The 15091-nt window shown below is 36.7% G+C and overlaps 1 protein-coding gene and 1 long non-coding RNA gene across 10 annotated transcripts in view; one reads left to right on the top strand and one right to left on the bottom strand.

Annotated features, from left to right (window-relative positions):
* The window catches only part of KCNT2 (potassium sodium-activated channel subfamily T member 2), a 151207-nt gene that overhangs the window by 68178 nt on the left and 67938 nt on the right, over positions 1-15091 (top strand). For 6 of the 7 annotated variants that reach the window (XM_055815039.1, XM_055815037.1, XM_055815038.1 and 3 more), the window contains 4 exons: positions 6045-6225; positions 8381-8545; positions 10100-10236; positions 14626-14689. In XM_055815039.1, coding sequence (XP_055671014.1) covers positions 6045-6225; positions 8381-8545; positions 10100-10236; positions 14626-14689 — 547 coding nt within the window. The remainder of the gene's footprint in view (positions 1-6044; positions 6226-8380; positions 8546-10099; positions 10237-14625; positions 14690-15091) is intronic. The other variant, XM_055815040.1, reaches the window with a different exon arrangement.
* Positions 6148-15091, bottom strand: part of LOC114012122 (uncharacterized) — a 52224-nt gene continuing 43280 nt past the window's right edge. For 2 of the 3 annotated variants that reach the window (XR_003554402.2, XR_008748968.1), the window contains exons 5-6: positions 11030-11139; positions 6148-6260 (exon numbers count right to left, since the gene is read on the bottom strand). This is a non-coding gene — a long non-coding RNA (uncharacterized LOC114012122). The remainder of the gene's footprint in view (positions 6261-11029; positions 11140-15091) is intronic. The other variant, XR_003554400.2, reaches the window with a different exon arrangement.

Genomic DNA, 15091 nt, shown 5'->3' with positions numbered 1-15091 from the left:
ATTTACATTGGACTTTCTGATAAAGTGATGTAAGTGTTGCAAAAATGTCTGAGATACGTAACATTAATTTTGTCCTTGAATATTAAGAAGCCACAATGTCCAGAAGTTGGTTTTTTTTATTTTTTGTCCAGTCAGTAAATACATTTCAGCATGATAGCAAATGTATTTCTCTACTGTCTTACTTTGAAGATACTGTAACAACCTTCGTCTTCTTTCAAGTCAGTGTTTCTCCCTCATTCCTTTCACTGTCTTGTATGCATTAACCATATTACGTCCTGGAATTCAATTATTCCCACAGCTTTAAAGCCTTCTATATGTAATTAAAGGTGCAAATTGTAATTTCTCGTTGTAATTCTTAAATTGCATATATTATACATGATACATTGTACCAGATTCTGTCATTTTAACATTTGGAAATTACACATCTACTTAGACTACTCAGTTTATTTATTTATGTAATTTTTTATTTCTATTTTAATACTGTTTATGGAAAGTTGCTTTTCCGAAAATAAATGCTTAAGAAAAAGCCCCAGATATTTTAAAAGGCCAGAGAAAGCATCACAAGGCTTGGAAAAAGTTGAAGCATTTGGTTTTTGGCAACTTAAAACCTCAGCTTCTGGGTGTTTGGGCAGGATAGACATTTTATTATTGATCAGAGTATTTTCTGATTGTCTCTTCACTCACTTATGTGCTGTAGTTTCTGCTCATTCCTTGTTCTCTTTCTTTGCCTCTTCCTCATTACTTACACAAGACTCAGAGATTCTATCAGAAAACATCAGGGGTTTAGGTCATAGGTAAGGTGGTTAGCAGCAACAGCTTCACCTTTTGTAGGACCAGACTACAGAGCTCAGCTGTGTCTCATAGGAAAAAGGTAATTAAAATTCAGAGGACATGTATTATCATTTAGAAGTCAGCATACAATATTTCTATATGTATCTTATACATATTTATATGTATATATGCTTTAAATTAGTCACTGCAGTCATACCAGTATTCAGTGCAGAGTTTTCTGAAGTGTAAATTGAGCGTTTAATGGTTTGTGTGTATACTAATTCTACAAAGACTTAGAATTGCTTTTCCAATAGTGTCTCATTTAAAAATACAGGACAAAACTGCATCTGGCTCTACCTCAGTGTCCTAGAGAAGACTGAACACCCCACAGAGACAACTTCAGTATGAAAAACTGTTTGCCTCTGTACGAAGCAGGGCATTCTCCAGATAGAGCATTAGTCCTAACACTGTAGAGGAATGAAGGCAGTGGGTTGATTACCATTGATAACATGCAGCTGTGGCCTCGCCGCGAAGGCTGTGGGTTGATTGACATGGATGATGTCCAGCTGTAGCGCGTTCCTGCTAAGTGGTTAAATAGCACTGGGGGTGGTGGTGGTGTGTATGTATATGTGGCTTCTGGAGGAAGGAGATATGATACAGATGGTAGAACCTGACCAATGGTACAGCCTTGTTGCAGCCTACTAGTTTGTTTGTGCTGCAGCATAACACCACTTCCATTTCAAGGACTTAAGACTGGCACTAGCTTAATATTAACATCTTTGGCAAGTAGCGAGCACCTTTTTCTACATTCAGGCAAAACCTCTATGCGTTTATCAGACTACTGAAAGATATTGCATGTCTCCCAGAGCAAGACTATAGTGTGAACTATTCTATAGCCACATTTTATTTTGGTGTGAAGATTGAGGAAGTTTCTTTAAACATCTTGGGTGAACTTTTCCAAAGCTTCATTTCCTTAAGCAGATACTTATAGCAACTATAGTGGTAAAATATGTCTCAAATGCCTGCCCGTGCGTTTCCTGGAAAGTTAATGTGGTCGTCATCTTCAGTATCTTGGTGTATTTGAATTTTACTTATAGATATTTGCTACAGTTGGTGGTCTGACAACAATTTTGCTGACTGATTGTTCATTCCATTTTTTCTCATAAAGAGAAAAAAAATAGCTGTGATAGTAGCATCATAAAATTTTGAAATAATACAAACAGCAGTACAGAACAATGAAATAATCATATTTTTATTTATGTCTTCTAACATCACCATTCTGTGGTAGGATATGTGGAAACCTAGAGTTTTGGATGTGAGAAACTGCTGGAAACACTTACTTAATATGCAGAATGGCTATATTTCTGAGTTATTTCAAATGTAAGTTTTGTAGTGTATCAGTACTGAGCCTGTACCACAGAATAGCACTGAACACAATAAAATGAATCCCCATTGATTTCAACATATTCATTAGGTAGTTCGTGTAGCTAGCTGATTAAAACACAACAAAGTAATTGTACAAGTTGAAGCTCAAAATTAAAGTCCAAAGAAAAAAATGCTGTTAGTTGCTGCCTAATCCTGAAGACACCTAAGCATCTCTAACTCTTGGCAGACCTCAAGAGGTTGTACCTATTAGCAATAATTTTCTCTAAAAGTAAAAAAAAAAAAATATGTAGAAATCGGACATACTTGGCAACACTGAAAAATGAAAATGCAAACCAATATAAAATAGATTATAATTAATTGCTTTTAAATAAGGATAGTTAATGTAAAGTACTTGCAAATTGCTATCCACATGGTTTTTGTTCTGTCTATTTCTATGACATGCTACCACAGCATGATAAAAATCTGACTTCATCTCAGGGGTTAATTTACTCTACAGTATTTGTTTCTATACTGCATGTAAAGACAGGCTATTTATACAAACAGTCGTTAGTGTTGGCACATAAAATACTCAAGCAAACAAAGATTCCTGGAATTAAAAAGAAATCTTCCAGGAAAACAAAGATTGAACTCTCAAAAGTTCAAATGATACCTAAACAAAACATGACTAATCTTCAGATTGCATGTTACTATCTTTACCTTTTGTTTTTCAAGTGTAGTGGTAGTAGAGTGTTTAAAATCACTTCCATTCTCAATAAGTTTGTAATAATTTTTCTGATACTACTTTTGCTTTAGCAGACCTATAGTTTGGGTTTCTGTGGGCTTTTTTAGTAGTACTAAATCTCCTCTCTGTTCAACCAGTTCTGTTTTTATCTGCTATGAAAAGGCAGCCTCGCTCAATTTACAGGAAACCTAAAATTGGTAGATAAAGTGCTGAATTGGCCCTATGTTTTAATGAGCCGTTTTCTGTGTATTTGTTATTACAGTCATTTATTTTCTCCACAAGAACAAGTTGGTGTGAGCACTGCCTTTGCTGAACATTCCCTTTCTGCTTGAAATCATTATGTTTGTCCAGGGATGACTAAATTAATTATTGTCTCTTCATGGGATGAAAAAGGAGGAGGAAGCACACTTCTCATAGAAGCATAGAATGGTTTGGGTTGAAAAGGACCTTAAAGATCATCAAGTTCCACCCCCCTGCCATGGGCAGGGCCACCTTCCACTAGACAAGGTTGCTCAATGACCTGGCCAACCTGACCTGGGACACTGCCAGAGATGGGGCATCCAGAGCTGCTCTGGGCAACCTGTGCCAGCGCCTCACCACCCTCACAGGGAAGAATGTCTTCCTAAGATCTATTCTAAATCTACCCTCTACAAGGAGTACCCTTGAAATCTAGCCTCTATACAAGAACAAGGAGATAAAAATACCAGCATGAAATATCAAAACAGCCAAAGGATGAAATCAAAGTTACAACATATTTCATTGTGAGGAAATATGAGAAAGCAGACAAGAACACACACTGTCTGTATTGGTACATGCCGTATTTATGCATCTTTTAAAAATAATGCTGAACACTTAATTTACAAGAAAAAAGGAGTTGATACTGCTATTTATATAAAGAATTAGGTTATATTGAAAGATATCAGAAAGTTGTGGGGAATGGAGTAACTAATGCATGTGGACAACTTTCCACTGCACTGTCTATGCAGTGTAATCAGGTAGCCCAAACAGATAGGAACATGCTATAGATGCTGACTAACATTTCTTTAGAGGCACTGATGGTGAGATTAAAGTGTAATATTCCTGGGGGAGGAGTAAAAGAGATAATATTTCACTTGGTAATTAGACTCCCAGAAGGTTGCCTCTTGAAAGTCAGTTTTTTCTGCAGTTTTGTGGTTTCTGCCTCTAGTAAAAACAAAAGGCAGAGCAGAAAAACACCCAGTAAAATTAAGACTTGGTAACTTAATTTTGGATTTATTGTTCCTTTTTTTTCAGGGTTAGGGCTTCGAGTACAATTTGGTAGAACTGCAAATGAGGTGCAAGTAATTTTGAAGAAATTAATTTTTTCAACAAATGCCTCTGCAGTATACTCCATTATTTCAAATTAGCACTGGAAAAGTATTTAGCAGAAAAACTTCCTTGTCTGAGACAAAAAGGAAGCTTCATTAGCTTAACTCCTTACAGTTCTTCTGTTAATATTTTCAGGGACAATAATATAATTATCCTCTTTGTAAAAAAAAAACCAAAACAACAAAACCAAAACCAACCAAACCCCCTAAAAACTGCAACAAACCCAAGCAAAAACAAAACCAAACCAAAACAAAAAAAAACCCCCAAACTTGGGAACATAGTGAAATTATGGAAGATCTAGATTACAACTCTAGTGAAAAATGTGGGACAAATTGGGTAGGAATATAAAAATATCAGTTCTGACTGAAGTATGAAGCTTATGCAAACAACGGGGGAAAAAACCCCACCCTTTTTAGAACATTTTGAGATGTGTGAAAACTACAAATGCTAGAACTGTGAAAAGGAAACTGGGAATTTGATCCATATGTTCTGGAAATGCCACTGCCCACAGCTAAATTATTTTTGGAGAACAGAACAGAGAACAGTAGAACAACTGCTAAAGCTGTTGTAAACACAGGGTCTCCCTGGTGATGCAAAGATCTCACCATGGCAGGTATTAATGGTTGACTATTACCATCTGGATACCACATGTGAAGAAGTAATCTTTGGCATGTTCTAGAATATTTACTAACAAATACGACATTATATTTCTCTTAATTCTCTGAGTAGAAATCAGTCTGTTAACTCCAAAGGGAAAAAACTGCTATTCAGGGTAGTCCACACATTGATATGCTTCATATAGGTGAATCTAATCTAAAAGCCTGAACTGATCTAATGAATTCTACTGTATGAGGGAAGATCATCTTCTAAGCTTGGGAAGCTCTTTAGCATGATACATTTTTTCAAAGTGAAATGTTTTTACAGATGTATGAAATAGCAGTAAGACCCGTGGACAGATTCGGCTAGTGCTTCTTAAAACTGAAAGCACATCATGCTGATTAAAAAGTAAATAATTACTAATTTACTTGAGCCATTTACTTGTTCACAGGAATGTGTGACTGGAAGGAATGAACTTCAATCATTTTGCTATCAAAGACAACCAGGCCTTGTATTTCTATTCTGTAATTTTAGCAAGCAGAGTCGACATACCAGTAGGCATCTTCCACTTCTACCTGAAGACTGACTCTGGACACTTACTCCTCTGACAATTCCATAGCCTGCAGTTCTCACATTCGGGTTGTTCTAGACAGAACCCATTTATACCAACATTATCCTGCTAGTATGGAACATGTACTCGCACAACTAGTTCATGCTAGTAACTCTTGCCACAGAAAGGGATGCAGACTAACCTAAAGAGCAATAGATTTAAAGAAAGCAGTATGTACATTTGCTTGGCCATTCCAGCAAACTCTCCCTGAAAAAGTTAAAATATGTTTATAAAAAATTCTGAATGGTGGCAACTATGTACCATCTGTTTTGTTCTGGTTTAGCAAGGAATTGCGTCAATCCGTGATGTTCTATATACCACCTCTCCCTCACAACAGCTACTAAAGCAAAACCTAGCAACAAAGTTGCAACTATCATATGGAAATAGTCAAGAAATGAGGTTTTTTTAATTAAAAATTACATTTGAAAGTTATATTAATAAGACACTTCTGGTGTGATACTAATTTTTACTCTTCTTTGAAAAAATGCCTTTGCAAAGTAATTAATGAATTCTGAAAATAAATAGTTATCTGCACATATAATCATCAAACTTGAACCGACCCTAAGTACAGTTTTTATTTTTCGTGTCTTTTATTCATTCTTTTCTACATAGTATTTGTGGAATTCAGCATCTGGAACGAGCAGGAAACAGATTGACTCTCTTTGACTCCCTTTATTTCTGCATAGTGACATTTTCCACTGTGGGCTTTGGGGATGTTACACCCAAGATATGGCCTTCAAAGCTGCTTGTTGTCATTATGATCTGTGTTGCTCTTGTGGTGTTGCCCATACAGGTAAATGTGGATTTTTCTTCTCTTTAGAACTGTTCCTAAAACAAAAGAATAATAACTGAAATAATTCATTGTTACTATTACTATTGCATATAAATGTCAGAAAAAATAACCATCTTCTATACCTCCTGTGTGTTTGTTGGGGTTTTTTTCTTCCCTTTTCCTTTGTCTTTTCTCCCATAGTCTAGATTTATACCAAAAAATAGAGCAGTAATAACAGTTTTTGAGTGCTGGTGAAAGCTTTCTATTCCTGTTGTGAGCCACAGAGCCTTTACTTCATCCTGAGATATGGGTTTGTTATTGCTGAAGCAATTTAAAAAAACACCCAAACACAACAGTAGCCAGCACTTTCTTTATGAGTATAGCATTTCCTCTGCAGGCGCTCCGTGTTTCTAATCTTGGTTCTCCCCACTTCCTCTTACCCTTACAGCTCAGTGCTAGCTTGAAAAAAATCTCATTAAATCTGCAACTCAAGCAAATTGGGTTCACAGCTGTGTATGTCAGTACACATACACAGACACACAGACAGAGCCAACAGCGCAGCTAGGAATTTTTTATGGCTACTTAAGTTTAGGACCTCTAACAATTTCAACAAGAAAAGGATGATTTAGGAAAATCCAAGTTTTTCAAGGCATGGATCAGTTGCATTAAATTTGTTACCAGACTTTTCCTAGCTCATTAGGTTAAGACTTGCTGGTAGAAACCCTGGGATTGTGTAGGAAACCCTGCCAAGATGTTAACTGTTCCACACTGGGTCCTGCCACAAAAAGGGGGTGTGGAAGACTTTGTGCAGGGTTATCAAAGCTGATAGTAGACTTGCTAGATCATGAAGCTCCGAAGTTTCCCACACAGCCATAGTTTTGAGACTCTGCTTCTTTGACAGTGAACTAAAGCTCACTGTGAGCGAACACAGAAGCCCTGAGAGGTTGCAAGCTCAAGATTTCAGCATTAGTTTTCTTGAAATTATTTGAACATTTTAATTATACCTAAATATTTGATCTTTGCATACACAGAGATAAACACTATCACAGTTATATTCACACTCAGTGGAAATCTAATGACAATAATACATGCTTTGTTTAAAAAAATTGGAATTTTCCAGGAAATAGAGATTATATCTTTCAGGTGGTTCTGACATAGACTTCAGACGTAAGAGCTATGCATTACCAGTAAACACCTGGAATCTACTGCCCTTTCAAATAAATTTACCAATTATTAGCTACTTTATTTTATAGCTTTGTAGTGATAATGGGGCTTCATATATTTTCCATACACAGAATGTGGGAGGCATTCTCTCCTCAGCTTTTGCCCTGCTAAGATGAAATAAATTATTATTCACAATTCAGTCTCTCTGTCAGTTGAATGCGGATGAGAAAAACCCCTACCACACAGGTATGTCATTAAGTTGAGCTCAGTATTAAATGCATATTACTTACAAGAAGCTTTGAAATAGTGTCTGTTTGTTTTATTGCAGATTGTTACAATGGCACTGATTGCTACAGTATTCTCTTTAAAGATTTGGACTGGTAGAGCAATGTTTACTGTTAGCCTGCATATATTGTTCAGCTGGCAAAGGCAGATTTGCTGTATTGACAATTGTGTATTTAAGTTCTATTTAAATTTGCAAGACAGATAAGAGAGTATACAGAAGGCCACCTTCAGAACAGTATAAAATCTCTTGAGAAGAGTTATTGGCCAAACTAAGTAAAATGGTGCTTCTATCCAAGTATCTGTAGTCACAGTATACACTTAAGTATACTTTCTTTTATAAGTTTTAACCTTTCATTTGAGGGAAGCACTTGTGTCCCATGGCACTGGAAAAAGAGAGCTCAGAGGTATAAAATGAGTACAAGAAATAAGGTACAGCCTTCATTCTTTTCTGAAATGTTGAGATTGACTGTGGTCTCATGATATTTTAGTGGACTTTCCTTGCTGTTTGTGTGTGGTCGAGACTGGCTGTACTGTCATGTTTTTCGATCACCCTATTACTCATTTCACCCACTTACCAGAAAAGTTTTTACAAAGGAAAAGACATTGTCGGCTAAGTGCAGCTTTTCACAGGGGCACAAGATGAATGATGCAACATTGTTAAGTCATGATACGGTTGTACTGCACATCTGCTTGTCTGTGTTTCACTGCCAATTGGGATCTCTTGCAGTTTGAACAGCTGGCATATTTGTGGATGGAGAGACAAAAATCTGGTGGTAACTACAGTCGACACAGGGCTCAGACGGAGAAACATGTTGTGCTGTGTGTTAGCTCTCTGAAGATTGACTTACTTATGGATTTCTTAAATGAATTCTATGCTCACCCCAGATTGCAGGTACTTACAGTGAAAGAAAAAAGAAAAAATCCACTGATTTTTTTTCAGCCGGCCTTCTGAAATGGCCTTTAATTTGTAAAACTGTTGGGAATTGCTGGCTGAATTGGGATTCTAGAATTGCAATAAGAAGCTGAGATACAGTATGGAGACATTAATTTTAAATTGAGGTAAATAGATCAAATAGATAGAATTACTGTCTTGTTGAATTATGCCAGTCCTTTTAGAAACAGGTATTTCCATGGAAATTCCCCATGTTCTACCCCAGAATAGAAAATAAACGAAAGTACTAAAATTATTTTTCCTGTTGTTTTGGGACTAGATCCAAAACTCCTTATAAGTCTAAGCGTCTTTTGGTTTCTGCCTTTTGCTCTGGTTTGTTGTCAGTCTTAGGAAGATTAGCTCCCTTCAGAATTGTTGAAATTACAAAATAAATAGTTGTACTTTAAAGAACAAAGACCTTGAAAGATTAAACACAAGAGATTTTCTTAGGGTACACGTATGCCCTAGGCAATGCAGACATGCCAAATGAGTTATTTTTGATCATATAAAAGCTTATTTATATGAGATAGTAATTTGGATTCATTATCATTAGCTTTGCTACAGACTATTTCTTTTATTAAATCTTCTCTACATCTTTTTCTGTTACCTGTTTTTCTGTAACCTGTGTTACATGGTTCCTTGACTAGTGCAAAAAATCATGAAAACACAATCTGCAAATTTTTGAGCAGCAATTTGACAAATCCCAAATCCAAAATACCAGCTAGTAAGAGGTGGAATTCAATGCACAAAGAAGTCAGGTTCTGTATAGATGCAGACACAAACTGAAATCCAAGATTTTGTTAATTAGCCTGAAGAATGAGTCAGGCTCTGTGGTACACTGGAGACAAAGAAGTCCTAATACTACTTATGCATCCTAAAAGAGCTTATATACATTCCTTTCACATTTGAAATGAGAAGCCGAAGGGTACAGATACACTGGGTCAAATGCTCTAAGCTTTCTGCAAAAGTCTCTGTGTGCTAAGGAAGACTGCTATGACAAGCCTGTCCTAAGGTCTCAGTCTCTCTGCTCATGTTCCTTTTATTTCTCCTTTCCATCTGTACACACGTGTATACTTCAGAGCAACCTTACTTTTCCTGACAAGGACTGTCTGTAGCACAGGAAACAGGGTTGGGATCTGCCCGTTAATGTAGGGGAAAAATGTAGGAGAAGACAATTCCATTTGGATTGTTGAAAACTTCCTACATTTTCCAGCTGGAAAGACAAAAATTTAAATTGTCTCTAAAAACAATTTATGATTGTATGGAAACAAGAATGTTTCTTAATGGACTTTAGTTGCCACCCTGGTGTCTTCTGTGAGCAGTTGACACCTATCTAGACATTTTTATTAAATAATTCAATATTTAAATTCATATATTCAAATAACTTTTGTTATTAATTTTGAGACTTAGCAGTGATATTTTTGACATCCTGAGTCTCTGTTGAATGATTCTCTAGCAACAATAAATGTTAACATAAAAAAATAACATGACTGTTCCCCCTTATGTTTTTGACAGGACTATTATGTCGTTATTTTGTGTCCTACTGAGATGGATGCTCAGGTCCGAAGGGTGTTACAAATCCCAATGTGGTCCCAAAGAGTTATCTATCTGCAAGGCTCAGCACTAAAAGATCAAGACCTGTTGAGAGCTAAGTAGGCAAATATTGACCAATATTAGTTTTTACTTTGTGTCACTCACACTGTTTGATAAATAAGTTTGACAAACAACAAAAGCCGTGCTAGAAGGAAAGCATGTGTATTCAGAAAGCCAGGCTCTTTGATATAATTTGTTTTTCTTAATATCTGAAATGTTTTAAGGAACAAGTATTTGTAAGCTCTTTCATTTGACCAAATTTTTCTTCACTGTCTTTTCTGTCTCAGTATTTAAAGATATTGAAACAGAGGGTCTGTGATTTCTTCTGAAAAAGCAGCACAGAAAATTCCAAAACTGCTAGTCATGATAGAGTTTGTTTCTGTTCCTTGAGCTAAGATGGTAAATGTGATGGTAGTTCTTCTGACTAACTGAAGAGGAAAAAAGTAAACAATTACCACCCTTTGAACCCGTTGCACAGTTTCGTTTTCTTCCTAAGTTCAGCCTGGTAGTGTAAGCAACTACCCCACTATACCTCTGTATACTCTTCTTTCAGGCCCTTCCTCTTACCGCATACTTCCACCACACCTACACAATCCTCTCTGCCAGTTGGTGAACGGCATTAATCAAAACACATCAGTCAAACACCATTAGTCAGACTCCCCCCACCACTGCTCAGTCTCTTGAAGGTGTGAAGGAATTCACAGTGGAATTCACATAGGAGGATCATCTCTCTAAACTCTCCAAAGAAAGAGAAAGGTGATTCTTAGCAAATAACTGATTTAAATTACCTGCATTGTTCTTTATAAGAACTTACTCAGCAACTAAGGTAGATGTTTAAAATTAAGCCAATACCTGTCTGAGTATTTGAGTCATCCAGCCTTCTTTACCCCAGGGGAGTTATTTCCAAGAATCTAATTTATGAGAAGTCAAGTGAGCACTCTTGTCTTCTCAGATTTCTGCCACTGAGGAAACAAATACTTCTGAATGTTTAAAATTGGAAAATACAATAAAGCTTTTTTCAGGATTAGCAATTTTCTTTTAGAGGGAGGTCCCTTTTTTGGCTTTCTTGATGTTTTCAAGACAGAATTCACGTGGGGATTTAGCTGGCATTTGTTCTACACATTAGGAGAAGAAAAATTAGGCTGTTCCCTAAAGGTAATCTTGAATTTCACTTATAATAACCTGGAGGTAGTCAGCTGTGGAACTGTGCTTTTTCCTGCAGAACATGTAATTGGATGTACCTGTCACAGAATAATTTTCAACCTCTCCTGAGGGAAGAAGCATAGTGGGAATTTAATAGAACATTTAATATGAAATATAACCCAGTACCTAAGACACTTGCTGTATTTCTTTTTAATAAGAACATAATGTACTGAGAAGATAACAAGGCACAGGTTAACTTATTTTAATAAATAAAATAATGGTTACCAACACAACTAAAAAATAAAAATCAAGAAGTTTCTCGTTATCAAAGTTTATACATATATTCTATGTGAAACGCAATGTCAAAATAACATGATAAAGGTCACCCTAAAAAAGAATACCAAAATTTGGCAGACTGGGTAAGTAGTAATTAACAAAAGACTGTATTTTTTCTTTATATGCCGTAGAACACAATTTGACTTCACAAAAATGATATCCGTTCCTGCTTCTTACCTTTGGACCTTCACTTTGCAAATTTTTGGTGTTCTCTGAACAGTGTTCATGTGCTCAGCTTTAACAAAAAAACAGAACGAATTCTGTCATGAGGTATCACACTGATACTTACTTTGTTCTTCAGCCTGACTGGAAACTATAGCTGCTTCAGCATTTGAAACAACACAGTAACTGCTTAAACCAGCTCTCGTTCTCCGTGCAGACTTGCACTAGAAAGTAACACTACTATGCTTTATCTCTTTCCCCTGTGACTTTCTCCCATGTTCTGTCATGACCCCAAATATTTTCACTCTCTCCTTCCAGTTTCTTTAGTGAACCGTCACAGATCGTAATCCTCGTCTTTACCACTCTTTTTCTTGACTTTATACTTCTTCCTTTCAGAAATTTCTCTTCAGTATAAAAAGTCCCTATAATTTCTGCCATCCTCAAGCAGTGGAACTGTCAGGGGGTTTTGCCTCAGATTCAGTTTTCTGGCATGTAAAAATGTTGTAACTGACAAAGCTTTTTCAGTTGTTAGGTCTTGAATAACATTACTCATAAGGATACTCTGGGTTCTAATGAGTGTTTTCAACACAGATGCTGTTAGTGTTTCTGTTGTCCAAATTAATGAGATTTGTAGATGTTAATGTCAGGTTATTATTCTTGTTGTCTGTGGCTGAAGTGATTCAAGAAGTTACAGAAAAACGTTGGGGAAAAAGGTGACTATATTCATATGAGGTTTCATTTCTTTGTGAAACCATCTGTGTCATCCCAATTACCTCATCAGCTCTCATCAAAATCTCATCTAATTGCACTGAATTTTCTTTCCTACAACTTTTTTTAAGACCCTATCTTCCCAGTTCTGCTCCCATACTTAGCTGAAGCTACTCATACGGTTCCCATGATTTCTTCCTAATCAGCCCTCGGAAGTGACCTCCTGTCCTCACTTCTCCACATCAGCTGCATTTGGCATTACTATTTTAGATATATTGATTTACCTTTGTTACAGTGATTTTTCCGTTTCAAGTACTTTAACCTTTTGAGGCTTCCCCTGTTTTCCTACTGCTGGGTACCTATGAGGAATCTACAGTGACCTGACTTTATCCTTCTCTTTTCTTTATACTTTCTCTGAATGATGTCACACAACGCACACATATTTAATCTCTGTTTCTATAGTCAAAACCTAAAAGGTTGGCCAAGCTATCTGACATCTCATTGTGGATATCTATTCATAGACTTTAGTTTAGTTGCAGACAGCTGTAAATAGATCTTAGTTTTTTCCTACTAAAATAAAGCCAGTATCCTACTGTGGATCATAAGCTTGGAATCATATTGTAGAGTATCCTGTGTAGACTGAGCCTGCATCTTGCAAGTGTTTTCTCACACAAGCTTATTTTTGCCCCACTTAAAATTGTATTTATATTCTTAACACATACATCATCTCAACTCCCTGAACCCTTGTTTCAGAATACTCTGGAAATATTATTTACATAGTACATCGCTTTGCCTCAGTGCAGTCCTTCTGTGGCTTACCTTTCTTTATTTCATCAAGGAGTGACCCCTTATTCTCACTTAGCCTGAAACTCCCAGTAATTCCAGTAAAGTAACCACAGTATTCTCTGTTGCATCCTCTCTTCGGTGGGTTCTCTGCTATCAGGTGAGATCACTTTCTGCCATGGTAATTTTTGTATTCAGGTATTGTCACACCGTTTCTTCCCGTTTCACATGTCTGCATATACTTTCGTTGTCCTTTGTCATGTCACTTAGAGCTTATATGGCAAGGACCGTCTTTTTGTTCTGTGTTTGTACAGTACCTAAAGGAATGGGCTGTCAGTCTAAGCCTACAGTCCCAATGGCCTAAACTGTTACTGATAACCACCAATTCCATTTTCTAGAGCAGAGAAACCAAAGATTTAGGACTCTTGGGTCCCATTCCAGACTCCAGAATAGAGTTGCTGTAATGGGCAGTGTATCTCCTGCTCATTTTCCCCAGCTTCTCTCTCACTTTTCCCCTTCCCAGGAAACCCATTCTGATCATCCCGTTTCTCTTTGCCCAGAAAGTTGTGTCCTCCCAAAGAGGTCAACAAAGTCCCCATTTCTTTATTTCCACATAACAGCAAGTGAAGTTAGATTCTCTGGAGAAGGATATCAAGATCTGAGGCAAGAGAGGAAAAGCAAATTTGGATGAAACCTTCAGTCGGACAGTTTTTCTCTGTACTTCCACCACCACTCCTTTTATTATGTGACTCGCTAGAGAACAATTAGGCATTAAAAGTTCTCAAAGAGACCATGAACTGGAAACAGTTAATTCATTTAATGCATACATACACAGAAATGTTTGTTATTTATCCCAGATGTATTAATCTAGTACCTCTACCCATTCTTCTGCTACCACTAGGCAAGACAGGTCTATACTAAGTTATCTGCCCCCTCTTATGCATTCTTACCAATAGTAACTCATCATACCCTTACACACTATGCAGACTGGTGCTATTTATTTACCTTTTACAGTCATGGCAGATAAATATTTATTTTGCAAATTAGGTATGTTTGAGGCCTCTCTGGTTTTATTCATTTGGCACAGCTTCTATGGCACTACAGAAAGAAGGTTTCCCACAGCCTAGCGAAGAATTACTGGCACACTAAGTCAGTGCACAAGGTGACTGCTGCTGACGTTCAGATAATGCATGAGAACAAATTGAATAAAATTTCTCTGTATTCTGTTTCTGTAAGTGTACAACACTATAAACTGTGAAACATGAGTCCACATAAGTATTTGTTGGCATGTAACAGGCTTGTCTCCCCTTTTCTAGAATGGATGATGCTGAAGCTTGTTTCATTCTGAGTAGCCGCTGTGAGGTGGACCGGACAGCAGCTGTAAGTTTTGAAGGAATAACTAAGAATGAACGTGCATGCTGTTCATACTGTTACTGCCCTTATTCCCTTTCAGGGACTGAGACTTCTGTGAATAGAAGGTTAAAATTAGCTGATTTACACAGAGATTTTGCATGCAGGGTGAACTTCTTGTCTCAGTTTGGATAATGAAAAGGTTTCTATTAGATTCTATAAGGCCAGGATTTCACAAATGTATGAAACATGATCTAGAGGCTTATTTCATGTAACATATCTACTTCTTTTTTAGAAAATAAATTACATGACCTATCTAGCAAAGAAGTTAGGATTTTACAGCACACTTTAGTTATACATTGAACTTTAAAATAAAAGAAGAATTTATACATTCTTACTGGACTTTAAGAAAACTAAGTACTGTAAGAATGG

The sequence above is a fragment of the Falco peregrinus genome, chromosome 10, assembly GCF_023634155.1.
Source record: "Falco peregrinus isolate bFalPer1 chromosome 10, bFalPer1.pri, whole genome shotgun sequence".
NCBI lineage: Eukaryota > Metazoa > Chordata > Aves > Falconiformes > Falconidae > Falco > Falco peregrinus.
Note: the sequence above shows the minus strand (reverse complement) of the source record. Positions and strands in the feature narration are given on the sequence as shown.